The sequence below is a fragment of the Macaca fascicularis genome, chromosome 14, assembly GCF_037993035.2.
Source record: "Macaca fascicularis isolate 582-1 chromosome 14, T2T-MFA8v1.1".
Taxonomy (NCBI): Eukaryota; Metazoa; Chordata; class Mammalia; order Primates; family Cercopithecidae; genus Macaca; species Macaca fascicularis.
In genome coordinates, this window is record NC_088388.1 from 122,753,693 (window position 1) to 122,781,166 (window position 27,474).

Below are 27,474 nucleotides of genomic sequence, written 5' to 3' on the forward strand. Positions count from 1 at the left end.
TTTTCCGTTGATCCCTTAGCCTTGTAGTCCCTACTTTATAAACGGTCCCTAGAAAGGGGCGGTTCTTTCCGGAAATTGTGACCGCAGCTGTTTTCACTCCGCTGTGACTCAGAGCACTCCGGATTGCAGGAGAAAAAGGTAGGGGACCAAGCTGTCGGTGCAGGGCCTGGCTCCATCCCCTGCTCTGGAAGACTGAGAGCTGCGCATTCTAGCTCCCTTTCCCCAGTGCCCAAATTTGTAGGGGCTCCTTGAACTGCACGCCCCACGGGTGGAGGATTTCATCCTGATGTATGAACCCCAGGAAGGTTTCCTGCAAGTTTGGTAGTTTAGGGAAATCTTTTGGAGGCTGAAGGAGGGATTTAGGCATCTCCTAATCTGAAGGCCCTTCTTCCTACTTTCCTTCTCTTTTACTTTACTTTTTCACCCCCTTTCTTTCTTTGATATACACAGTTGATGTTTTCTGAATTTCAAGGTAGTGTAAGCTGAGGAAATGAGGCTGTAAGCCTCCATCTACTCCAATCAACTGCAGCCTCTAAGCCCTTCTATATAGAAATGTAAGAGACTGACGCAGTCCCTTCTGTAAATACGTGGACATTGGAAATCTGGGACTGAAATGGAAAGGTTAAATCAATCTCTGATTTTATCCAAGCCCCACTTCTTACCCCAAATCTCCTTCTTGTCTGGTTCCGGGTTCTCCACTTCAACCCCTGCCACAGGTCGCAGGAGTGTGTGTGGCCGGTGGTGCCACCCAGCTCCGCTCCCTCCCTTCTAGCCGCTGAGCAGCCCCTGCTGGGACTGCATTCCCGAAGCGGCTACCTGGCTAGGCCAGAAGACTTGTATTCTCCCAGCTGCGTCAGATTCATGGCTTTCAGCTTGGTGGCCAGTCTCTACCTAAGCCTTGCAAGTTGCCTTTCTGAAGTGCCATCCTGAAAGACAGAACTAATTCTGACCCAAACTAATTTTGTTTGTACTCGGAAGAGTGGGGGCAAGGGTGCAGAATAGCAAGTTTTCCTCAACGGAGGATTTTTTTCTGAGCTTAGAATCAGGAAGTGAAGGCTATTTCCTTGTAGGGGACACCCTCTGCGTCTCTCTCTTTTACTCAAGCCACCGTTGGTGAGTATTGCCCAGCCTGAGAGCTTCTCTTTCAGCTGTTTCACTCCTGTGAGTCTCCTGCTTTAGGCTGTCTGCTTAATGAGTTATTGGAAATTCTTCCCTCTCCCAGCCCAGCCTGTTCTACCAGAGAACTTGCCCAGGTCAGAGGTCTGCGGAGAAGCCCTTTTCTGAGCATCCTCTTCTCTCCTCACACCTGCTGCTGTCCTCTGCATTGCTGTCAAATTGTGAGTCATTTTGCCACACTCAGTTTTTATCCAATTTCTCAAAATAACAGATATGGAATGAAAAGCCTGATTTACTGGTGCTGTTTAGTTGGGGTGCCAATGTAGGCTATGTGCATATATAATATTTATATATATTAGAATATCTTGGATGGATACAAACAAATATACTGGTATCTTTTAATTTTGAGTCCCAAAGAAAAGCCACAAGATAAATGGCCTGTGGCAGGAGTCCATCTTGGATCACACAGCTTCTCACATGCAGCATGTCCCTGAATGCCATGATCCAAAGTGAATGACGGCAGAGGTTTATTGATTAACAGTTACAATAATAATAGGGGCAATAGTGATGTCTGTCATCATTGAATAAATGCCTCCCATGGGCCATGTGCTATTCTAGGGACTTCACATGTATTAATTCATATATGATGTGTGGATATGATGCTACTCATTTTAGAAAGAAAATACTGAGACTCAGAGGGGTTAGTGACACCTGTTCCATATGCCTAAGGAGTGGTGAATTAAACACACTTTTGAGAAAGTGGAATTGGTATTTGAAACAGCCTCAGGGTGTTTCAGAGATTTCCTGTTTAGTAGATACCAGTGAATCTTATACCTTCCCCACCTAGAACTGCCATTTAAAGGGAGCCTTTTGATGGAAATCTTTGTCTCCTTTTTTTAAAGGTTCCAACTTCCTAACTCCAACATTAACCCTTTGACTGTATTCTTATGCCAGAGAAAAGCACATAAAGTACTGGTGTTTGAACAGATAACTTCCAACATGTCTCCCTGTTTGTGATATGTCTTTTCTGCAGAAATCTTGCATCACCATGGTGCACTTCTATGGCCTACTCACCCTCCAACGGGAGCCAGGTAAGCTTACTTTGTGACTCTTACTCGCCATTGAATCTTCGGCACTTAGCACAAGGCTTGATCTACAAGGAAGCATCCTACTGAAGCTTGATGAACTTGAATTCTGGTCTATCTACAGTGCCACTGAAGAGTATCTCTGTGAGCGTGTCCATTTACGAGTTTGTGGCTGATGTGTCTGCAACTTTGAACTATGAGAACGCGGAGAAAGTTCCTTTGGAGGCCGTCTTTCTGTTCCCCATGGATGAAGACTCTGCTGTTTACAGCTTTGAGGCCTTGGTGGATGGGAAGAAAATTGTAGCAGAATTACAAGACAAGATGAAGGTAGTAGAAATTACCTCCTCCCTTCTTATTACATTACCTCCTCCCTTCTTATTTCCTTAATGCATACTCTTTATGATCTCTACTAAATATACTTTCACAAAACATGCTGATGTTGAAAGCTCTTTCTTCCACTCTTTTCTAACCGCCATTTTTCTAAAATCATTTGGGGGGAAAAATCAATCAGAGGCATTCAAAGTATAGCTGTGATTAGACAAGACCAATCACAGTCACTCTGCACTACTCGTCTCTTTTTCAGCCATGTCACCTTGGATGTTCCCTTTCTTTCCCATCCCTCGCCCTGTTCTTCTCAGGCCCGCACCAACTACGAGAAAGCCATCTCCCAGGGCCACCAGGCCTTCTTATTGGAGGAGGACAGCAGCTCCAGGGATATCTTCTCTTGCAATGTGGGTAACCTCCAACCTGGGTCGAAGGCCTCAGTCACCCTGAAGTATGTGCAGGAGCTGCCTCTGGAAACAGATGGGGCTCTGCGCTTTGTCCTCCCAGCTGTCCTGAATCCTAGATACCAATTCTCTGGTGAGTATCTCTTCCCTTTGAATACTAGTGGTGGGTGACATAAATGGGGAAATTTTCTTAAGGTTGAGAGTGTCTTAAAAAGTGTTGGCAAGGAAAACAGAACTAGTTCACTTTTTATAGGGTCGTCGAAGGACAGTTGCCTTAATGTGAAGACTCCTATAGTCCCTGTGGAGGACCTGCCCTACACACTCAGCATGGTCGCCACCATAGATTCCAAGCATGGCATTGAGAAGGTCCAATCCAACTGCCCCTTGAGTCCCACTGAGTACCTAGGAGAAGACAAGACTTCCGCTCAGGTAGTTAATGAGAGAATACTGCTGTTGTCAGTTCCTCTGTTGCTTGAGTCTTGACTTAGTCCCCACCCAGTTCTTCCCAAATGATAACCCAGAGGGGGTCCCACATGCTCCTTCCATATCCTCGTTTAATCTCCAGAGCCTTCTCTCCAGCCTCACCTCTGTTCCTGGTCATGTCTCTCATGGAGGAGGACTGTAGCCCTGACCTCAGCCCCAAGTAGCAAGCAGTGATGATTCTAATGTGGCTCCTTTACCTGTCCCCAACTCAGGTTTCCCTGGCTGCTGGACACAAGTTTGATCGGGACGTGGAACTCCTGATTTACTACAGTGAGGTGCATACCCCCAGCGTGGTTTTGGAGATGGAGATGCCTAAAATGAAGCCAGGTATTTTCTTTCTTCCTTTGTAGTAATCCTCTAAGGGGCACCTCCCTGTCTTAGAATTACTGTCAAATTACTCTCTTTTCTTTCCTTCCCTCCAGTGGTGGTTAATACGTGTGAAAACTGAAATAGTTTACACTATGTCATGCCAAAATGGTTAGGTTTAATGACTGTCATGTGATACGTCTTGTAGGCAAATTTAAGTAGATCAGTAGATAATTGGGCAAAAGCCAGGAACAGATAATTTACAAGAGAAAACATGGCCAGTTTATAAACATGTGGCAATGATCAGTATTGACAGAAATCCAAATAATCATGTGACATTTTCACCTTTCAAATTATCAATGATTTCCAAATCTGATGCTTCATGCTTTAAAAGGTGTGGTGAATTAACCTTTTGAGGATAAATTTGGCCATATATGTTAAATAAATGTTAACTTTCATAATTTCACGTTTAGAAATCTTGCCTAAGGAAATAAATCTAGATATAAGTAAAAATATGCATTGAGATGTCCCCCACCATTTTAATAATATCAAGTATTAGTAAGCAATCAAAATGTCTCTTAGTGGCTAAATTTCCTATGCTAGGTATACTTCATGAGTTATTATGCAGCTCCTAAAATAATGTACACTGACAGATTGAAGTAATTGGAAAAATGACCTCCAAAGAATGTTAAGTAAAAGAAAAGTAAGTTATAGACAGATTACCACTATAAAATAATCTGTGCTTTAGGAAAAACATTTTAAAACACGGGAAGAATGCAAGCAGTAATTGTGATTAGATTGACTAAGTTTAGTTCTTAATTTCTTTTTTATCTAATAAATAATTTTTATTGATTGATTCATCACAGCTACATGCAGTCTCAACTGAAGTTTTTTTTCTCTCTTTTTTGAAATAAAATATACATAACAAAATTGACCATTTTAACTATTTTTAAGTGTACAATTCTGTGGTCTTCAGGACATTCACTTTGTACAACCATCACCACCCTTCATCTCCAAAACTTTTTGTTTTGCCCCAGCTTTTTAATTCCTAAGACTAAGTTTAGCTTCTTAATAACTTTAGTTTCTTGTTTTCTTTTAATGTTTCTTGCTTTTGAAATTTTCCTTTATGTATACACACTCTTTCTTGGAATTTAAATTGGTATAACCCATGTCAGTTTGCTGTGTTCTTGGGGGCTTCCTGGGCTGCCATGCTCCTGGGTTTCAATGACGCAGGACTGGAGTGCTATTGCGACTTCTGAAGCATTTACACGTGGTGGAATGGACATGTCCTTGGTGACAATCATATTCAAAGTGAGATGACTTGAGTTAGGCTCTTGCTTTTATAATTATAACTGTTATCAAGAAAATACCCTATAGTTGTTTTTCTGCAGAGTACCCTACTCTCTCATTGTTAATGTTTGCTTCCAAAGTAGCTTCATACTTGAGCTCACAAATTGAACTTTTTAGTTTTCCCTCACTTGTTCAACCACTCTTCCTCAGGGCCAGCTCTCCATGCTAAGGTCATTCAAGGGGCTCCCAGTTTCCACCAGATTTGCTGTAACCAGCTCCTCTTCCATGAAGCTCCATGCTCTGTCTTTGTACATTAGTGTTCTGCTTTTTCCTTTCCTTATGGTGACTGTTTCCTTGGGTGTCCATGAAATACTCCCACAACAGTGACCTACTTGTCAGTTAAGATTATTTTAAAGGACTGTCTTCACCAGAGAAAGTTCCATGACGTTGGATCTCAAAAGGTAAGCATTGAGATCTCAGTCCCTGTTTTTCTAAGAAGTTCCCTTGGTCCCTATGTAGATTTTCTCATCTAGTCCCCATGACCAGTTCTGAAGGCCAAGGGGGGACATCAGGGACAGTCTTTACAGTCTTGTGAATCCCTTCCAGCAGGACTGCTCAAGTTTTGCTTCCCAGGTCATATATTTAGTCAAAACGACTTGCTGTTCTCATCCACACAAGGAAGCAAATGACAACTTTAAGCGGCAGCTTGGCTCACTAAAACCATTTAGAGTTCTGCCAAATGAAACCTACAGCTATATGACAAAAACACAGTATGTTATTTTTTTACAAACTTAGAACAGATGTACTTACGATATTAAGAACATAATGTCTTTCTAAAATTAAATTTATAATTTAATTTTAAAAGTGTGTAAAAATACAATTTAGAAATAATTTAATAATATTGTTATTACGGGTTTAATCTGAGTTGAGCCCTAAACTGAGTTCCTTAAGTATATTATATTACTTAACTCTTAAAATCAAGCTTGTTCAACTCAGAGTCTGGGGGCCGCACGGGGCCCAGGACAGCTTTGAATGGAGCCCAACACAGATCTGTAAACTTTCTTAAAACATTATGAAATTATTTTGTGATTTTTTTTTAAGCTCATCAGCTATATTTAGTGTTAGTGTATTTTATGTGTGGCCCAAGACAATTCTTCTTCTTCTTATATGGCCCAGGGAAGCCAAAAGATTGGATACCCCTGCTTAAAATAATCTTGACGTAGGTGGTACTACCTTGGTTTTTCAGAGGAAGACATGAGGCTAGAGGAAGACATGAGGCTAGCAAGCAGAGGAGCTGAAGTTTGAAATGCCTCATTTGAAAACAAAGAAGCTGAGACTCATGGAGGTGAAAATAATTTGAGCCAGGCTAAAATTATAGTAGATAATCCACATATAACGCTTACAATTCATCTGGCATTGTTGTAAACAGGTTAAATGTGTTACCCCATATCATACTCATGCCACCCTTTCTGACTCCTCAGTATAGCACCAGCTCCATTTAAAACAGCTGTCTCTGAGAATGGAAAGGAACCTTGCTCACCAAAAAAGCTCCTCCTCTGTCATATATCCAGACATCTGGATTGTATAAATGTTATTTTTGAACCAGTGTCCTATCATATATTTGATGGGCAACATCCATCTTATTCAGAAGCCAGTTTGGTGATTGACATATCCTATGGGAAAGAAATTAAACTGAGCCACATTCTCTTGTCATACCAAATCCCGGGTCTACTGAGAATATAAACCTATGATCCTGGAACCACTTTGTAAAAACGGGATAATGGAATTTAATTATATAGCCTCTTATATTTTCTGTAAAGTTGGAGTTAACCCAGCCATTCTCATTGCATCACTATCTCAATACTAGCATTTCAGTTCCTGTATCAGCCCTCACTTGCTTCTAAAAATAGTCACAGCTATGGCTTTGACAATGTGGCCAGATAGACTGGGATCCTGTGGTCACCCCCACACCATTGTTTGGATGATGCTCATAGAATCCAACACGTATCTCACGTATTCCCTTTCTTCTGGGGACTATCAGCGAGTTATTCATAGCCAAAGCAGACAGACTTACCTCAGTGGGTGTAATACTTATACTCTCAACTCTTGTAAATTGTCAACTGAAAAATTGTCCATGTGAGTATCACTTTTTTCAAAGCTGTAATTAAAGACTTAAGGCCCATGTGATACATTTCCTGTTTATTTGATTTGAAGAAAAGGTTTGATTCTGTAGATAAACTTGTCTGATTCTTTTGGCAAATGCTGGAACATTTTAACCTAATGTGTTTCATTCATTTGCCTAGCTGCCAGGAAACTGGTAATCAGTGATAATGTTTTAACTATTGCTTGTGTCTACTAACTTCTATCCTCTTTCTTCTTTTTCATATCTGTTCTGCTTTTGTCTGTCTTATATATTTATAACTCACCTCGACCCCGTTGCAAGCAGTTATGGTATACGAATCATCATAGTGTTTTAGATTTCAGTTTTCTTAGCTCTTAATTGAATTCACTACCATTGATTCTTAGGTACTAGGATTCTTGAGTTCCTTTTTGTCTTACAATGGCTGTATCCTTTCTGAACAGGTCGTTTGATGGGAGATCCATCCGCAATGGTGAGTTTCTATCCAAATATCCCGGAAGATCAACCATCAAATACCTGTGGAGAGTTTGTCTTCCTCATGGACCGCTCAGGAAGTATGCAGAGCCCCATGAGTAGCCAGGATACATCTCAGCTGCGCATCCAGGCAGCCAAGGTAAAGCTTCTTTCCTCTTCTGGGTCACATGCTCAAGTGAGGATGAATCTGAGGGGTTAAATTAGGGTCTATCTGGAGCCTGAGACAGCAGCATGACGACCCCGAGGTTAGCTTTGGAATGTAAGAAGGCACAAGGTGGGTGATGGCCTACATCCTCCAGAGTCGATTGGCAGGGCCCGTGTGTTTTGACGAGCCTCTCTCGCTCTGTCTCCTCATGCTCTCTTACCTTCAGGAAACACTGATTTTGCTGCTGAAGAGTTTACCTATGGGCTGTTATTTCAACATCTATGGATTTGGCTCTTCCTATGAGGCATACTTTCCGTAAGTTTCTGGAAAGACAATAGGGAGTACAGAATGAGACTTTAAAGAAAGCGACTAAATTGTTAAAGGGGTTACTGCGGAGTTGACTTTGGCATTGGGGGTTTCGGATAAGACTGTCTTTTCATGGGGGTTTTTCAATTCAGTTCAGGGACTCTATACCGGGCAAAGTTAAGTAGCCCTCATGTAACTGGGTGTGTTTGTTTTTCTCAGGAAGAGTGTGAAGTACACTCAGCAAACAATGGAGGAGGCTCTGGGGAGAGTTAAGCTTATGCAGGCCGACCTAGGGGGCACTGAAATCTTGGCACCACTCCAGAACATTTACAGAGGACCCTCCATCCCAGGCCACCCCCTACAGGTAAGAAGTGGAACAGAGCTCACAGAAGAGACTGCAAATGTGAAATCCCTAAGAATCTGTGCCCCTGAGCTTCATGCAGTGTGTTGAAATATGGTTTGTAATTCACAGTCTTCTATCATATAGTAAACAGAAAAAAAAAGACGATGCATTTTTCTTCTTCCTTAACTCCATGCAATGGACACTGGAAGGCCTTTTATGGAGTGCCACAATAACTTAGATGCAGCTAGGAGGGGAGATGCTAAAAATTCCCTGGGTTCTGAACAGATCATGTGCGAATGTGGTGCTAGCGACTGAAACGTTAGGGATTTCATGCCTCTTTGAAGAGGTACCAGAGCCTCTGCAATGAAATAGGTGGATTTTTCAAGGGCAAATTCTGGTTTCTTAAAATGAACTTGACAAAGACCTGATGAACATTTTCTTTCTTTGTACAGCTTTTTGTCTTTACAGATGGAGAAGTTACAGACACGTTTAGTGTAATTAAAGAAGTTAGGATCAACAGACAGAAACACAGGTATGAAGAAAATGTGATTTCTGGGTAATTGGAGCTAAGTAGTGGCATACAGACTGTAGTGCTACATGATGCCACTGTTGACAGTCCTTAAAGAGGACCAAATGATTTCAGAATTTAGTTTTAGCAGCTGAAAATTTATTTTTTCCTATAAAAATTAAAAACAGTTTTCCAAATAACATCAACAACACAGCAAAACCATTGTTTCTTATTCTTTCTAAACTACAATGGACACGAGAATTGAATAGTAAGATGTTAATTTTTTTTTTTACTATAAACATTTTTAGGGAAGTAAAACATGCAGAAAACTACAAAAATTATAAGTATACAACTGGATAAATTATCACAGTGAATGCACTGTGTCATCACCACATAGGTAAAACCTGGAATGGTAGTAGGCCTCTCCATCTGTACCCTTTTCCATCATGTCCTATTCCCTGTCACTACACACTAAAACTTTCCTGACTTACAACATCATGGGTTATTTGTGCTTGTTTTTGAGTGAAAATAAATGAGTTATACAATCTGTTTTTGTTTCTGTGTATATTGTTTCTTTTCTTTCAGCAATATGTTGAGAAATTCATATATACTTTAAGTATAGCCATAGTTAGTTTTCACTGATGTATGGTATTCCATAAAATGACTATACCATAATTTATCTATTGATTTTAATGCTGTAGGACTTTGATTTGGCTGTTAAAAATGATGCTGCTGTGAACAGTTTTGTATTCTTGTACATTATTGTTTTGCACACGCGTGTATATGCATACATACATATTTATATACGTAGATTTTTCTCTGAGTAGACAAGAGTTGTGGAGTTTCTAGGGAACGCCAAACATTTTTCCAAATGGTTGTACTAATTTAATTATTTATTGTAGGAGTGTTCCAATCGCCTCATTTCCTATCCAAAACATGATATTGTCTTTAAATTTTAGTTTTGTGTGTGTGTCGTGGTGTCTTATTATAGTTTTAATTTACATTTTCCTGCCGATGAATGAAGTTTAGCACTACTTCATATTTGTTCACCAGTTGTATGTCCTCTTTCATGATGTGTTTCAAGTCTTTTTCCTGTTACTTATTTATTCCTATTAGGTTGATTTTCTTATTGATCTATAGTTCATTCTGTAGTCTGGATACAAGCTCTTTGTTGATTGTATGTTCTAGAAATACTCTATAGTTTGCTCTTAGCTTCAAAATGTATTCAAGTAATAGTTGTTAATTTTAATGTAGTTCGATACTTTCTAATCTTTTCCCTTATGGTTAGTGTTTTCTGTGTCCTGTTAAAAAGTCTTTCCCTATCCAAGGTTTTGTATTTTTGTAATGTGGATATCAAATTGACCCTATTCCATTTATGGAAATGTTGGTCCTTTCCACAGTGTCATCTCTGTCATCAATAAGCATCTATGCACATGTACATTGTTTCTGGATCCTCTGTTCCATTGCATTGGTCTATTCATCTAGATGTGTGCTAGAACTACACCATATAAATTAGTACAGGTTCATGATAAATCTTGATTTCCAATAGTGATAAGCCCTCAGTTTTGTTCATTTCATAACCAAGACTGTCTTGGTTACACTTGACTGTTAGTAATTGTATTTTAGCATTAGCTTGTCGGTTTTTACCAGAAAAGGAAACGTATTGGTATATGGGCCAGAATTGCATTGACTAGATCTATTTAAGCAATACTGAGCATTCCAATCTATTCACATAGTATATCCTTTCATTCACTTTGGTCTCTGATTTCTCGAAGTGTTTGTTTCCAACATTTTATTAAGAAACCTTAAACATATAGAGGTGTTGCAAAAATAGAACAATGGAGAACAATGGCATGGGCTGGCCGCAGTGATTCGTGCCTGTAATCCCAGCACTTTGGGAGGCCGAGGCGGGCAGACCACGAGGTCAGGAGTTTGAGACCAGCCTGGCCAACATGGTGAAACCCTATCTCTACTAAAAATACAAAAATTAGCCAGGGCATGGTAGTGTGTGCCTGTAATCCCAGCTACTCAGGAGGCTGAAGCGGGAGAATTGCTTGAACCCGGGAGATGGAGGTTGCAGTGAGCTGAGATCGCACCACTGCACTCCAGCCTGGGTGACAGAGCGAGAATCCATCTTGAAAAAAAAAAAAAGTACAATGGACACCATATACCCTTCACCTGGGTCTACCAGTTGTCAACCTTTTACCACATTTGTTTCAGCTATGTTTTTTGTCTATACATACATACCTATGATAAAATTTGACTTATAAATTACGCACAGGAAGAGATTAGCAATAACTAATAATAAAATGAACAGTTAAGTAAAATAAAGGTCACTTGAGCATAAGTACTGCAATACCACATGTATCTGTCTGTTACCTGAGACTGCTGCTAAGTGACTAACGGTCATATAGACAGCATGGAGACACTGGACATAGAGGATTCATGTCCAGGGTGGCATTGGGCAGCATGGCACAATATTTCATCATACGACTCAGAATGGGATACAATTTAAAATGTATGAATTGTCTATTTTGGGAATTTTTTATTTAATATGCTTGGACTGCAGTGGACCGCAGGTAACTGAAACTATAGAATATAAAACTGCAGATAAGGGAAGCCTGTACACACAAAATCTCTCTGTAATATTTTATAATTCTCTGTGTAGAGGGCTTCGTGCATTTTTTTATTAAATTGTTTCCCTAGGTGTTTGATGCTATTTTAAATAGTATTTTTTAATAATTTTATTTACTGGTTGTTTATTTCTATTTAGAAATGAATTTCTATAGCTTGTTTTACCTTGACTTGTATTTAATGATGTTAATTAATTTAGATATTAATTAAATTATATTTTAATTTAAGAGTCTGCAAATATAATATATTTGCAGGCTCTTTTAGATATTCCATGAAGAATCACATTTGCAAAAAATATCAGTTTTATTTTTCGTATTTTTAAAAATATTCTCTTTTTCTTATTTTTTTAAAATTTTTTCTTCCCTTCTGGATTAGCCTGGAGAGAACCTCTAGTAGAAATCTGAATCAAAATGATCATATCCTTATTTCATTTTGGACTTCAACGGGAACATTTCAACTTTGCACAATTAAGTATGGTGTTTGCCATAAGGGTTTTTTGTTTTTTGTTTTTTTTGTAGTTATCCTTTCTACGATTAAGGAAATTCCCTTTTATTTCTGTTTTGAGGGTTCTTTTCTCTCTTTTCTTTTGTTTTGAATAATGAATGATTGTTGAATTTCATCAAATGTATTTTATGTATCTGTTTAGATTAATGTATGATTTTATCCTTTCTTCTTTTAAAGTCTGAATTCTAATGATAATTCTTAAATGTTAGACCAACCTTGAATTTCTGGAATAAACCCAAAGTAGTTGTGATATATTAATCTCTTTCATATATTTTTTGATTCCTTTGGATAATACATTTTTTAGGAGTTTGAATCTATTTTCGTGGGAAATATTGACATATATTGTCTTATCTTGTCAGGTTTTGATATCAATTTTATGCTAGTATCATAAAATGAGCTGTGAAGGTTGCCTTTTTTCCTTGCTCCAAAAGATTTTCTTTCATAACTATTTATTATAATTTGCCAGCAAAGCTCTCTTGGCCTGGATATTTTTTTGAGAAAGTATTTGTTTTGAACTATTCATATTTTATGTGTTATTTTTTATAAAAGTTTGTATATTTTACTGAACTTATTTGCATTAAATTGTCTATTATATTGCCTAATAATATTATTAAATTTTGTAGACTATGTAGTGATATTACCTTTTCTTTTCTAATGTTGGTTATTTGTGCCTTTTCTATTAATATTTCTTTCCTTGCACTGGATATTTATCAGTTTTAATAATAATTTCAAAACACCAGCACCTTTGTGTTTGTTGGTACTTTCTATCATATAAGTGTTTTCTATTTCATTAATATCTACTCCTATCTATCTTTATTATTTTCTTTCTTTTACATTCCTTGGGTTTATTGGCCATCCTTTTTTAACATCTTGAGAAAGATGCTTGATAGTTGAGTTTTAGACTTTCTTTTCTAATTGCATATTCAGAGCCATAGATCTAAGCACATCTGTAGCTGAATTTTAAATGTGGATATGCCATTTGCCATTGTCATCCACTTAAGAATATTTTCCAATTATCATTATGATTTTTAAGCTTGTATAATTTATAAGTACAGTGCCTAATTTCCCAATATTTGAGGATTTTCTATTTTTGTTAGTTGTCAAATAAAAAATTATAGAAATTAGATGATCCTCTAGATGACATCTTCCCTCTGAGAGGATGCATTCTTTTCATTCTTTGCTTCTGAATGGTCACTGGATAGACTGGGAACAGATAATCTTAATCCAGTGAGGGTCTGATGAACTTCAGGCACGGTGATGGCTGGTCTATTTCGGATTCACCTCTACCTCTGGGATGTAGTCCTTTAGGGTTGTATCCTCAGTTCTTAGGTGTTTACAAGAACACCTTTGCTATGAAAAGCGCGAATTGCTATTTTGTTCCTCCCGCCTGCGTGTAACCGCTTGGGTTTTGAGTCATCTGTCTTTGTACTTGGCACTTGCTTCGAAGGGTCAAGGAACATCAGATGCTGGGCTCATTTCTCTTGGCTTCTCTCCTCTCCCAGGTCTTGGCCCATAGATTTTTGTCTTGGTAGACCTTTGATGTTTTCAAACAAGTTGTTGTAAATATTGTATACGGCTTTCCTAGTTCTCTGCTGGCCTGAAACAATTTACAGTGGCATTGCTGTGAGCAGAACTTTCCTAGGGTGTTATATTTTAAGTCAGAAGTCATTGATTTAAGTTACAGTTCTTCTGCTTGCCTGCAGAACATAAATCAACTAATCTCTCTATGCCTTAGTTTCCTCACATGAAAATTAGGATCCTAATAGTACTCACTTTACAGATTTATTGTTATGGTTAAAAGAGTATACCTAGGGAATGTATTAGGAACTGCGCTAGATAAAAAGTAAGTGCTATATAAACTTTTGCTATTATTGTAATATTTTGATTTTTATTATCATCCACATGTAGCACTGTCGTGAGTTCTAGTCAGTCATCAATTTTTTGTTGTTTGATTGTTTAGAGATAGGGTCTGTCACTTTGTTGCCTAGGCTGCTCTTGAACTCTTGGCACTGGCCTCCCAAATTGTGAGCCACCACACCCAGCCAAAATTGTTTAGTTTTGATTTTATACAAAAGACCTTAAAAAAATAACAGCACTTTATAACATAGGCTACAATTCAAAGATCGTGTTAGAAATTTAAAAGTCGTGATATGAAGATGCTGTCAGGTCGTAGTATTTAGGAAGTCTCGTTACAGGTAGGTCCAGTTAGAAGTCTGTTCCTGAGTCTAACAAGTGTAGAGCATTGATCCTAATGCTGATGCCACTAGACTTGGAGATGATGACTCACATTAATCGAAGAGAGACTGATACATAAACCAAAATTGCAGGGTATTAATTTGCAATGAAAACTCTGTCTGACATGCCTTCCAAAAGCACCTGTGCTAGTACTACCAATATATTCTTTGTTTATATATAATTCTATTTGGGAAATCACATTATGTTTAAGAAGTTACTTGGTGCACATGGACTAAGGCAGGGCAAGAACTCTCCAGTTAGAAGAGCAGGAGGCACACTTCCTTTCCCTAAGAATGATCTTGCTGGGGGAGATACGGTACCAGCACATCATTAGGTAGGAACTGGTGTTAGTTTCTATCTTTCTGTTAGTTTGCCAGAGGGATCTTGCAGTAAGGTGGATCAGTGCTCCAGTGACGTTGCTATCATTTAGTAGTTGCATGATCTTGGAAAGATTTCTTAAACTTTCTGGGCCTCAGTTTCTTATCTGCAAAGTGAAGCAGAAGCCTGCTTTTTAGGGGTTTTGTGATGATTAAATTGAATCATTGATTTAAGGCATTTTTATACCTCCTAAAATATAGAATATACTCAGTAAATGGTAGCTATTACACTTTTGGTCAAGAAAGTAGACTATTTCCTTATGTATTTTTGGCCATATGTATTAATTTTATATGTTTATTCTTTAATACTTGCGTCTAACCTCTGTCCTTTTACAATTGCAGGTGTTTCTCATTCGGTATCGGAGAAGGTGCCTCCACCAGCCTAATAAAAGGTATTGCCCGGGCATCAGGCGGCACCTCAGAATTTATCACAGGCAAAGACAGGATGCAGTCCAAGGTGAGGGACAGACTGGCTGTGTCTGTCCGGAGGTGGCAATCCAGACCAAAGTGGAATGGGGTGGGGACACTGTGCAAGGGCAGGGGTAGCAAATTTCCTCCAGGATACCTGTTCCTATATCCCCAAGGCCTTAGGCTGTATACTTCGTCAGGCTACTTTTGGCCTCATGTAATAGAAGCCCTCTGTAGTATCTGGAAATATGACATCTGGTCCCAATAGCTGCAAGCGCAGAGACAAGATGCTGAAAGGGATCGGGGCCTTTGCATTTAAGACCAGACATGGACAAACTAAGAGCTTTGACTGTCATTCATGACTAAGATTCTAGGTCTGCGCTTTAGAACCTCTTTTTGTACTACACGCATCCTGCATGCAAACTATACAAAGAAAAGGAGAAGGAATAATCGTGATAGATCTAATGGATTGGAAGAGGTAGTAAATTGCTATTCCATTTCATCTTTCTGCACAAGGAGAAGACCCCTCTGGTGGTATTTCTAAGCTCCTCTTTCCCAGTTGGTGCCACCTGTTATCTAATCCCCTTCTCCAAGGGTCTCGTTACTCAAACGTTTTCTTTATTTACATTTATGGTACTAAATATTTCAGCTTTGGCTTATTCATATGTAAAGCTTCTTCATACATAAAGCCCATCTCCTGGAATAGTATTGAGGAGTAGGCATGACATGTATTATATTGTACCATATCTGATACATAAATAAATGTTCAGTTAATGGTAGCTGCCATTGTCCATATCATTTGTGTTTATTCTGTTCTCTTCCCTCCATTAGGCTCTCAGGACTCTGAAACGCTCTCTGCAGCCTGTGGTAGAGGATGTCTCTCTGAGCTGGCATTTGCCTCCTGGTCTGTCTGCTAAAATGCTTTCCCCAGAACAGACCGTCATCTTTAGGGGTCAGAGATTAATCATCTATGCCCAACTGACCGGGAGGATGCCAGTGAGTTCCCATTCTTGTTTGTTCCTCTAGTCACAGAGCTACCACACTTGACCATTTCACTAAAGCTGGTAGGTGGATTTCAATCTCAACCAGAGATGATGGCACTTGCCAAGTAGAGCTAGCCTACTTCCTTCCCATCGTTTCAGGTCTCTGGTTTCCTAGGCTACCCGATTCTTCATCAGATATTGTAATACATTGTTTTGGGTACCTGCCCCTGTTCTGATCCTTCCATGGATGATCTCCTTCTTCCATCATTTCTACTCATCTCTAATTTGCAGGCAGCAGAGACAACAGGAAAAGTATGCCTCAAATACACACTCCAGGGCAAGACTTTTGAGGATAAAGCGACATTTCTTCTACAACCCAAGCCTGATGTCAAGTGAGAATTCAGTTTTTCCTTCCTTCCTTCCTTCCTTCCTTCCTTCCTTCCTTCCTTCCTTCCTTCCTTTCCTCCCTCTCTCCCTCCCTCCTTCCTTCCTTCTTTCCTCTGCCATCTTTGGGGATTAGATTTCTTCTCTTAATTTTGGGCTTCATTGTAATTGTTTTCCTACAATCATTTTTTATTTCTAAACCACCCAAGTCTTATCTCTCCCCTTATCTGACTTTATCTTAACTCTTCTATTCCTAACTTTTAGGAGCCCTGAGAAACTGGTATATGGGTGTCTTTCCCAACATTTCAGTACTTTTTAATTTTTTCCTTTTAGCTTCACCATTCACCGCCTTGCTGCCAAGTCCTTGCTCCAGACCAAGGACATGGGCCTCAGGGAGACTCCAGCAAGTGATAAAAAAGATGCATTGAACCTCAGCCTTGAGTCTGGTGTCATAAGCTCCTTCACAGCTTTCATTGCTATCAATAAGGAGCTCAACAAGCCAGTTCAGGGGCCTCTGGCTCATAGGGACATCCCAAGGCCAATGCTGTTGGGTGCTTCTACCCCATTGAAGATAAGATGCCAATCAGGTAATGAGTTTTATTCTATTCAGACTCGTATATAATAAAAGGTTCTGACTATCTGAGCACATTATTTAAAGGAAAAGGCTGTGAAATGTTCTTAAGTTGCTTTGTTTTCCTTCTACCTCGACATCTAGGATTTCTGGTTAGTGTTAAACTTTTCTGTCCCAGGGAACTAGAATGCATCACATTGGCAAGGAGATTTAAAATAATCCAAGAGAAAACAAAAAAACAAACATTAAAATGCAGAAAGTGCAGGTAAACACTGAGTAACCAAACTGCCTAATCTGTGTGTCTTCTTTTGAGAAGTGTCTATTCAAGTCTTTTGTCCATTTTTAAATAAGATTATTTGCTTTCTTGGTTTTGAGTTTTATATGTATAGATACCTTTTTTATTTAGATATAATTCAAATATAATACAATTCACCCATTTAAAATGTATAATACAATGTGTTTTAGTATGTTCACAGAGTTGTGCAACCATTGATTGCCACAATCAATTTTAGAGCATTTTCATCACCAAGAAATAAACTTCATAACTATTAACAGACATTTCCCATTTCTCTCCCTGACCCCACCTATCTTCTCCTCCACTCCCCTCCCTACCAGTCCCAGTAATCACTTACCTACTTTCTATCTCTATATATTTGCCTATCCTGTCTTTATATATTTGTTCTGGACTTATTTTCTTTCTTTGTTTTTGAGACAGGGTCTTGCTCTGTTGCCCAGGCTGGAGTGCAGTGGCACAATCATGGTTTACTGGCTTACTGTTGCTATGGCTTACTGTAGCCTCAACCTCCCAGGCTCAAGCAATCCTCCCACCTCAGCCTCCTGAGTGGCTGGGACTACCATGCCACCATGCCCAGCTAATTTTTTGTATTTTTCGTAGAGATGGGGTTTTGCCATTTTACCCAGGCTGTGGCTGGCTTATTTCACTTAACATAATGTTCTCCAAGTTCATCTATGTTGTCGCAAATAACAGAATTTTGTTCTTTGTTATGGCTGAATAATGTGACATTGTGTATATATAGTACATTTTCATCATTCATTCATCCACTGATGGATACCTAGGTTGATTCCATGACTTGACTGTTGTGAATAGTGCTGATATCTCTTTGATATTACTGATTTCCTTTCTTTTGGCTGTATATCCAGCAGTGGGATTGCTGGATCATATAGTAGTTCCATTTTTAACGTTTTAAGGAGCCACAGTTTTCCACAATGGCTATACTAATTTACATTCTCACCAACGGTGTACAAGCATTCCCTTTTCCCCATGTCCTCACCAGTACTTGTTATTTTTTGTCTTTTTGGTGGTAGTCATTCTGACAGGTGTGAGGTGATAGCTCATTGTGGTTTTGATTTGCAATTTCCTGATGATTGGTAATGCTGAACATTTTTTCATATACCTATTGGCCATTTGTGTGTCTTCTTTTGAGAAATGGTCTATTCAAATCTTTTGTCCGTTTTTAAATAGGGTTATTTGCTTTCTTGGTTTTGAGTTAAATTCCTTGTGTATTTTGCATATATTAAACTCTTATCAGATGTTTGGTTTGCAAATATTTTCTCCCATTCCGTAGGTTGTCTCTTCACCCTGTTGATTGTTTTCTTTGCTATACACAAGAGGTAACCTCATTTATCTATTTTTGCTTTTGTCACCCATGCTTTTGAGCTCATATCCAAAAATAATTGCCCAGACCAATGTCAAAGATATTTTCCTTTATGTTTTCTTCTAGTTGTTTCATAGTTTCACCTCTTACATTTAAGCCTTTAGTTCATTTGAGTTGGTTTTTCTATGTAATGAGAGATAAGGGTCTAATATTATTCTTTCATATGTGCATATCCAGTTTTCTCGATGTCATTTATTGAAGAGACTGTCTTTCACCTATTGTGTTCTTAGCACTTTTGTCAAAAATTAGTTGGCTGTACATGTGTGGATTTATTTCTGGCTCTCCATTTCTGTTCCATTGGTCTGTGTCTGTTTTTATGCAAGTACTATGCTGTTTTGATTACTATAGCTTTGTAGTATATTTTAAAGTCAGATGGTGCGATGCGTCCAGCATTTTATTTGTGTGTGTGTGTGTGTGTGTGTGTGTTTTCTCAAGGTTACTTTGACTTTTTTTTTATAATTCCATACAAATTTATGATTTTTTAATTCTGTGAAGAATGTCTTTGATATTTTCATAGGGATTGCATTGAATCTGTAAATAGATTTGGGTATTATGGCCATTTTAGCAATATTTATTCTGCCAGTCCATGAATGTGAGATATCTTTACATTTATTTGTGTCTTCTTCAATTTCCTTCATCAATATCTTACGATTTTCAGTATAGAGGTGTTTTACCTCCTCAGTTAAATTTATTCCTAAATGTTTTAATTATTTTGTAGCCATTGCAAATGAGATTGTTTTCTTGATTTCTGTTTCAGAGAGCTTGCTATTTGTGTATAGAAACACTAATGACTTTTGTATGTTGATTTTATATCCTTCAACTTTGCTGAGTTTGTTTATTATATTTAACAGTTTTTTTTTTTTTTTATAGAGTCTTCAGGGTTTTCTATGTATAAGATCGTGTCATCTGCAAACAGGGGTAGTTTAACTTCCTCTTTTTTTTTTTTTTTTTTTTGAGACAGAGTCTTGCTCTGTCACCCAGGCTGGAGTGCAGTGGCCGGATCTCAGCTCACTGCAAGCTCCGCCTTTCAGATTCACGCCATTCTCCTGTCTCAGCCTCCCGAGTAGCTGGGACTGTAGGCGCCCGCCACCACGCCCGGCTAGTTTTTTGTATTTTTTAGTAGAGACGGGGTTTCACTGGGTTAGCCAGGATGGTCTCGATCTCCTGACCTTGTGATCCGCCAGTCTCGGCCTCCCAAAGTGCTGGGATTACAGGCTTGAGCCACCGCGCCCGGCAACTTCCTCTTTTCCAATCTAGATTCTTTTTATTTATTTCTCTTGCCTCATTGTGCTGGCTAGCACTTCAAGTACTATGTTGAATAGAAGTGGTGAAAGTGGGCATCCTTGTCTTGTTTCTGATTTTAGAGGAAATGCTTTCAACTTTTCCCTCTTCAATATATTAGTTGTGAGTTTGCCATAATTGTCTTTATTATGTTGAGGTACATTTCATCTGTACCTAATTTGCTGAGAGTTTTTATCATGAAGGGATGTTGAATTTGTTTAATACTTTTTCTGCATCTATTGAAATGATCATATGTTTTTGTCCTTTTTTCTGTTAGTGCAATCCATGTTTATCAATTTATGTTTATTGAACCAACTTTTCATCTCTTGGATGAATCCCATTTGATAATGATGCATGATCATTTTAATGTACTGCTGAATGTGGTTTGCTAGTATTTTTTTTGAGGATTGTGCGTCTGTGTTAATCAAGGATATTGGCCTATAATTTTACTTTTGTTGTTTTATCTGGTTTTGGTATCAGGGTAATGCTAGGAAGCTTGTTTTTAGGGTAACACTAGACAGCTTGATGGAAGCAAGCTGACATATAGGAAAAAAAGTAGAGAAGTCAAGAACTTAGTAGTCCAGATGAGGTCAAAGATCAGGTAAAACAGAAATCTCTAAGTTAGAAAACTAGAAAAATCAGATATTGTATTTTAAAACTAGGAATTAAAAAAAAATTTTTTTTTTTTTTGAGTCAGGATCTCACTCTGCTGCTCAGGTTGGAGTGCAGTGGTGTGATTGTAGTTCACTGCAGCTGCGATCTCTTGGGCTAAAGTGATTCTCCCACATCAGCCTCCCATGTAGGTAGGACTCTAGACATGCACCACTATGCCTGGCTAATTTTTAATTTTTATATTGTTTAGAGATGAGGTCTCACTACATTGCCTAGACTGGTCTCAAACTTTTGACCTTGCATGATCCTTCTGCCTGGGACTGTAGGCATATGTCACCATGCCCAGATAATTCTTAAAACTTTTTACAAATATGGGACCTTGCTACTTTGTCCAGGCTGGTATCAAGCTTGTAGGCACAAGTGATCCTGCCACCTCAGCCTCCCAAAGGGTCAGAATTACAAGCGTGAACCACTGTACCCAGCTTCAATTTTTCAGTATATTTTTTATGAGTGGGACAATTCTAATAACAAGGTCTTCATGGCTCGGGAGGAAGTGGCAGCAGTAGAATGAAGTGGAAGTCATTGGATTTGATGAAGTCAAAGAAGCTTTGCATTAGGGTGTCGGGTAGGGTATCAACATGGGTGATGAAATCTCTCAAGATGATGGTAGGCCTTTCAATGGAGTGGAAGTCTATGGTCTAGTTTTCAGATACTTTAGTGAATGATTGGAAGTAACAAAGGGATTAGAAGTAGACAATATTGACGACATGTGGAAGGTAAGCCACATTTAATGATCTGGATGCAGCATAAGGGACTGAAGAGGTTGCCAACCCTACCTCCCTACTTGAAGTGTGGTACATTGAGCAACAACCATTTGAGAGTGATGGAAGGAGAATAGTCTTTTGGGAGGATAAATTCAGTTTTAAGTTGAGACTTAGCTGGCAGAAGCCTCCTGTAGTCAAACTAAAGATGCAGGAAAAATTGTTTAGCATGTGTCAGGAGTTCCAGAGGACACACTAGAAGGAGGGCGAGGGTTTGTACAGGAGGTGGGCATATGAGAGAAAAATAGCACAGTAAGGGTGGTGACTGAAGCCCATGTGGACGGGAGGGTATCTCGAATTGTCAGGGTCCTTCGTCCACTGCAGAGAGCAGGGAGTGCCACCGTCTTAATGTTTGTATGGATTTTTTCAGGTTTTCGAAAGGCCTTACCCTCCGACCGTCCTCCTTCTGCATCTCAGCCCATAAGGAGAGTTATGTGTTGTGAGGCCGTCTCATTCCAGGTGGACAATTACAGTCTCTGTGGGTTGATAAATCACAAGGACCGGCACAGTCCAGGTGAGTACCTTAATAGGAACATTTTCTCAACAGTGTTTTTCTGTCACACATATAGGACTAGGCAAGCTAAAAGCTTGTAGTTACAGCTATGACAAGACATGGATGTCTCTCGAAAAGTTCCCCTGTCTGTTGGAAAGGACTCATTCCTCCACCCACAGAACCAACTTGGAAACTTACCATGCAGGTGAGGCAGGCCTTGGTTCACCCCTCCAATCTATCGGGACTGAGAAACTAACCTTCAATGTTCTGCTGCCTCTGGCTTTCTTTACCCAGGAGGTCATCTGTTTGAAAAGCAGCAGGCAGATGGTCAGATCTGTTCCACCCCTATGTTTCCCAGGGTCAGCCCAAGTAGCTTCATTAGTGTATCATATAGGACCCTGAAACCTGCTATCTCAGTGGAGTCTAGGGTGACCCCTAGTTGAACAAACTCCCTTGACGATCTCAGCTCACACGGCTTGCCTGCGGGCTCCCCCCGCCCCCCGGCAGAGCCCTACTGCCACCCCCTGTGAGCCCCTGTTCCACTGGTCATCCTTTCACAAGTAGGGTTTGAAGACTGATCTTCTGGATGTTGTCTGATGACTTTCTTTCTATGGCATTCTTGCTATGGCCTGTCTCTGAATTTAGCAGCCCTAAATTCAAGTATGCTGAGGGGCCAATAGCTCCATAATTTCTCGTCCTCCCCTTTTCTTTCTCCTCAAAGGCTTTGGAGAGAATCATCTTGTGCAGCTGATTTACCACCAAAATGCAAATGGTTCCTGGGATCTGAATGAAGATCTAGCCAAGGTCCTAGGTGTGAGTTTGGAAGAAATAACGGCTGCACACCCTGCTGAGGTAAGATTCAGTGGAAAAAGGAGTATGTATGTTTTTGAGAGAGAAAGGTCATCATTGAGAATGGAGGTGATTCAGGACCTATCTGAGGAAGGAAAATATAGGGAGCCATAGAGTAAATTAATTTGTAATAAATAGAGGCTGAAGGTTTTTCTGGTCATGTTAGAGCAGAAAGAGCAAGGGATTAATGGGGAAGCTAGTAGGAATTGATGGTTTTTTTGTTGGTGGATGATAAAGGAAAAGCAACATTCTCCTCCACTTTAATCGTATTCCCTGCCAATGGTCTTGGTTATATAACTAATATTTAGTGAGCAATTACTCTGTGCCAAGCACTGTACTAAGCAATTAATATTCGTGAGCTTATTTATTTCACACATTAATTTAATAAGGTAGATCCCATTTGTGTTGCTGTTTATAGATGAAGAAACTGAAGTCTAGGGAGGTCTAAAAAGGTGTCTTGAGTTTACCTAGCCCATCAGTAGCAGAGCCAGATTCAGTTCTAAGACTATCTTGAGAACTCCCAATAATAACCTCGTTGTTGCTCCTCTTCATACTGATGAAAGTGGTCCAGACATTGGCAAAGTTAACTGAAGTCAGGATACATGAAGTGTTGTTAATAGGAACCACCTAGTTGTTTCAGATGTATTTAAATATACTGATGAGGATAGATTGCATTCCAGAATTTCAAGGTAACTTGCAAAATCTTCTAACACTCATTGAGAAATTGTCAGGCATGAGACAGGTGCAAAAAGCCTGAAGGACAAATATCATTCTAAACTTTCAAAATGTGGAAAGAGATCAAATAAATTTAAGATATTCTGCAATTCCACTGTCCAATGCAGTGTCCACTAGTCACATGTGGCTATTGTGCCTTTGAAACGTGGCTAATACCAATGAGGAACTAAATTTTTAATTGAATAGAGGGGTGCTATGGTGGGAAATCCATACTAATTGCAAAGACTTTATATAAAAAGGAATAAAACATTTCATCAATAATTATTTGTATATTGATTGCATGTTAAAATGGTGACTTTTTAATAGATTGGGTTAAATAAAATATATCAGTAAAGTAATTATACCTTTTTATTTTTACTTTTTAAAATTTGGCTACTAGAAAATTTAAAATTACATATGTGTCTAGCATTATATTTTTATTGGAAAATGCTGTTATAGAAAAAGTAATTAAGATGATAATTCATACACACTTGGAAGAGGATACAGGGATTATTTAGATGCACTGGGAACAAAAAACATCAGATTGACATTTCCTTCTTTGGAATGGTATCCAGGCCAATGGAATCAAGTGAACCAACAGACCTCGTATGTCTGAATTTCAGTAAGGAATTTGATATACATTTTTTTTAATGATGAGAACATGGACCAAGTACAAACTAGTTGAAAACCCATGGCACTGAATGATGAATTGATTTCAAACTTGAAACAGATTTTTAGACCCACCAGGCTCTGAATTCTCTGGAGATTCACAGTTTCAATAAAGATTTAGATGAAGATAAAGACCAAGGCTTTCCTATTTGTAGATGACAAAACTGGGAGATAAACTATCAGTCAAAAGAATCAGGATCCCAAAAAACCTCTGAATAATGAGTTACAATTTTTCATTAAAAAAAAAAAGAAAAACAATATAGTAGGAATAAAAGCTAAGTACTGTTTTGAGTTGCAAATTCCCAACTCTACAGGTAGAGAAGAGAGCATTTGCACATGAAAATCAGAGGTTTTAGATGACTACAACTGTATGAGTCAGAATATTTAACTAAGTAATGGAGGACAACAGGGTTACCTGAAATGCTACCGTATTCTTGGGCTGTGATTGTAGAATTCTGTAAGTGCATTTACCTCCAGATAGACTATTTAAGGAGCTGTATTTTTGGAATCATTATGCTGTTTGTTTTTAGACTAGGAGAACAAGCATGGGGATGTTTGCTGCTTTGACTTAAGCAGTCCTCTTAAGGAAGAAATGGAGGAATTGAGAATTCTAATGTGAAATAAGACCACTCAGAGAGGACATGATAACCATTTCCAAGTTTGTTTATTTATTTATTTATTTTCGAGATAGAGTCTCGCTCTGTCGCCCAGGCTGGAGTGCAGTGGCATGATCTCCGCTCACTGCAAGCTCCACCTCCCGGGTTCTCACCATTCTCCTGCCTCAGCCTCCCAAGTAGCTGGGACTACAGGCACCTGCCACCAAGCCCGGCTAATTTTTTGTATTTGTGTTTTAGTAGAGGCAGGGTTTCACCGTGTTAGCCAGGATGATCTCCATCTCCTGACCTAGTGATCCGCCCGCTTCGGCCTCCCAGAGTGCTGGGATTACCGGTGTGAGCCACCGCGCCCGGCCCCATTTCCAAGTTTTAAAGGTCATGATATAAAATAGGAATTTCCCTTGATCTCCTGACTCTAAAAACTGAAGCTGGGAGCAGTGGGTGTAAACTCATGGGAGACAATTTTCTGCTGTATGGCTGAGATTTTCTATTGAGAAATAAGAGCAATACAACTAGAATCAGAATATTTGGCCTTTAGTCTCACTTCTGTCATTTGCTAGATGGCTAAGTTTGGGCAAATCATTTTGTTAATACTTCTATTTGAAATCAGTTTTCTTTCTTAAAAATGTTTATTGATATTTTTTCATGTTTTTTTTGGGGGGGGTATAAGGGTTACAATTAAAAAGACTCATGAAGGTACTTTATAAACTATAAAGTAATTTTGCCTATGTTTCTCTTACTAGAGCTGGGTAAGCCTTGTCTTAGGGGTTTCCAGAACTGTCCTGGTGGTTACACTGGATTTAAAACTTAGGATTTTCTATTTCGAGACTCAGTGGATTGCTGCCCTGAGGTTTAAGGCCTGGCATTATGCCTTGCAAGTAGTATCTGGAGGTACAGAGAGACCAGGTAACTCCATCTAGTAGCATTTAGAAGGATGCTAAGTGAGGAGGGAGCGAATCTTTTTGCATCCTTTTGAGGGACTTCCTGCGCCAACTGGAGCTCTCTATCTATTGTGCAGCTTGTGGATTCCTCAGGCTGGGCCACCATCCTGGCTGTGATCTGGCTGCATGGCAATGGTAAGGACTTGAAGTGTGAATGGGAGCTTCTGGAAAGGAAGGCCATGGCCTGGATGCGTGTCCATGCAGGTAGGAGCACAATCCTAAGGCCTGTCTCCTTCCCCTTCCCTGGCCTGGCAGAAGGTTACCACAAGAGAGTCCCATTGTCACCTGTCTCCACCATCCTGCTTCAGATCTTTACTAATCTGCCTGCTAGTTCTTTTCTTGGGGGGACAAGGGTGAAATCTTAAATTGGGGACAAGGTAGGCGGGTGAGTAGGGAGGGAGAGGGACACGAATGGGGAGTGTGAACTGTGAGAAGGACAAGTGGCATTGATTCTCCTTACTGTCTCAGTACCAAGCTGAGTAGAAGACTAGAGTTGGAGTGTATTCTCCTGGCTGTTTGTTATCTCACTGCAGCTGAGTGTATCTGGGGCCAGAGAAGATTCAAGGAGAATCTGGGCAGTAAGAGGAGAAAAAGCAGGGATATTGAGGACAGAGAAAAGCACAACTCCTAGATGATCTGGGAGGTTTGGAGGAGCCTCTCATTGCGATCCTTCATCCCTGATTCTTGTTTTTCCTCACCACAGGCTCCACCATGCCTTTGGTTGTGAAAGCTGCTATTACTTTCCTGAAGTCATCTGTGGATCCTGCTATCTTTGCCTTTTGAAGATACCATCCAGAAAAAGAAGTGCCTTTAATTTGCTACTGTCATTTCCTCTATTATCACTTCTTCTGTGATAATGTGTTCTTGTGTTTTATAACTCTTTATTTTTTGCCATGAAAGTAAAGGATGCTTACTCCACTTTGCTTCTCTGCTCCAGGTTCACTTTGGATATGATCTTTCTTTTCCCAACATATCCCCTCAGAAAAGTGACAGTGGTCCCAGAACCTATTCCCTTTCTTGAAGGAGTTCAAACCATGCGTAGGCTTGTAATGTTCCTCCCAGGGTTTCCAGGGAAACAACATGAAAAACAGGTGACATGAACTACAGACTAAAGATTGCAGCCTTGATGTTAGGGAATGCCTGAACTAGAGAATTTTCTGCATTATCTTTGTCTGTTCACTTTCTATCTTATATACTTGTCAGGACTATACTGGTAAGCTTTGAAGTTTTCCGTGTGTAGGAGGAGTTAGAGGGAAGTTGAAAGCCAACATCTGGATCAATGTAATGTCAAGATCACAAAAAGAGAGACTCCAGGGGTCCTCTGTGAGAGGTGGCACTGTTGGGGACCTTCCTGATTCATTCTGCCTGGGCTTTGCTAGCCTGCACAACCTACATGCCTTTTCTTCCACTGCCTGAAAGACTTGGTTTGAACTCTAATTGTTGGAGAGAGATGTTCCTCCTTAATCATGAAACACCTTAGGAAGAAGTCTATAATGCAATCCTTAGTCCTACCCTGAACCTATGAGTCCTCTAAGTCAGGCCCTGATCTAGTGCAGTAAAGGGAAGGGTGGGCTTAATGGGAGCTTTGCCTGGGACCTGAACCTGGAGGACTTACCACATTAGGAAGAAAGGAACTCCCCATGATCGCTCCTGACCCTTGTGTCTCATGTACCCTATCCTAGTGGAAATGATCCTGTTTGATATGCTATCCCTTAAAATAACTCATATCAATGCTGTCCCTTAAAATAACTTGTATCAATATTAAAACGACTATTTCTACCCTT

At 39.5% G+C, this 27,474-nt stretch overlaps 1 protein-coding gene across 8 annotated transcripts; it reads left to right on the plus strand.

The window, feature by feature from the left end:
• The first annotated feature begins 110 nt into the window (after positions 1-110).
• On the plus strand, positions 111-27,474 carry VWA5A (von Willebrand factor A domain containing 5A). Of its 8 annotated transcripts, none has more exons than XR_012422814.1 (19): positions 111-1,113; positions 1,223-1,337; positions 2,150-2,207; positions 2,326-2,528; positions 2,840-3,062; positions 3,183-3,358; positions 3,625-3,739; positions 7,592-7,761; positions 7,994-8,082; positions 8,293-8,437; positions 8,869-8,948; positions 15,017-15,131; positions 15,914-16,078; positions 16,357-16,457; positions 16,783-17,036; positions 21,781-22,108; positions 22,625-22,755; positions 25,768-25,894; positions 26,394-27,474. XR_012422814.1 is itself a non-coding variant. In XM_074012646.1 (19 exons), the coding sequence occupies exons 3-19, from the start codon at positions 2,165-2,167 to the stop codon at positions 26,471-26,473; spliced, it is 2,361 nt and encodes a 786-aa protein (XP_073868747.1). In that variant the 5' UTR covers positions 111-1,113; positions 1,223-1,337; positions 2,150-2,164; the 3' UTR covers positions 26,474-27,474. The 8 variants fall into 8 exon arrangements, 5 of the variants coding, with proteins under 5 accessions (XP_073868747.1, XP_073868748.1, XP_005580067.3 ...); XR_012422813.1 differs by having other exon boundaries at positions 111-138; XM_074012646.1 differs by having other exon boundaries at positions 21,781-21,924.

Bases quoted from the DNA above. Each gene is read 5' to 3' on its own strand.
- VWA5A (XM_074012646.1), top strand. From the start codon at position 2,165: ATGGTGCACTTCTATGGCCTACTCACCCTCCAACGGGAGCCAG. The intron at 8,438-8,868 runs GTAAGAAGTGGA...TTCTTTGTACAG, and splicing joins TCCCAGGCCACCCCCTACAG to CTTTTTGTCTTTACAGATGG. The intron at 17,037-21,780 runs GTAATGAGTTTT...GGATTTTTTCAG, and splicing joins GAAGATAAGATGCCAATCAG to GTTTTCGAAAGGCCTTACCC.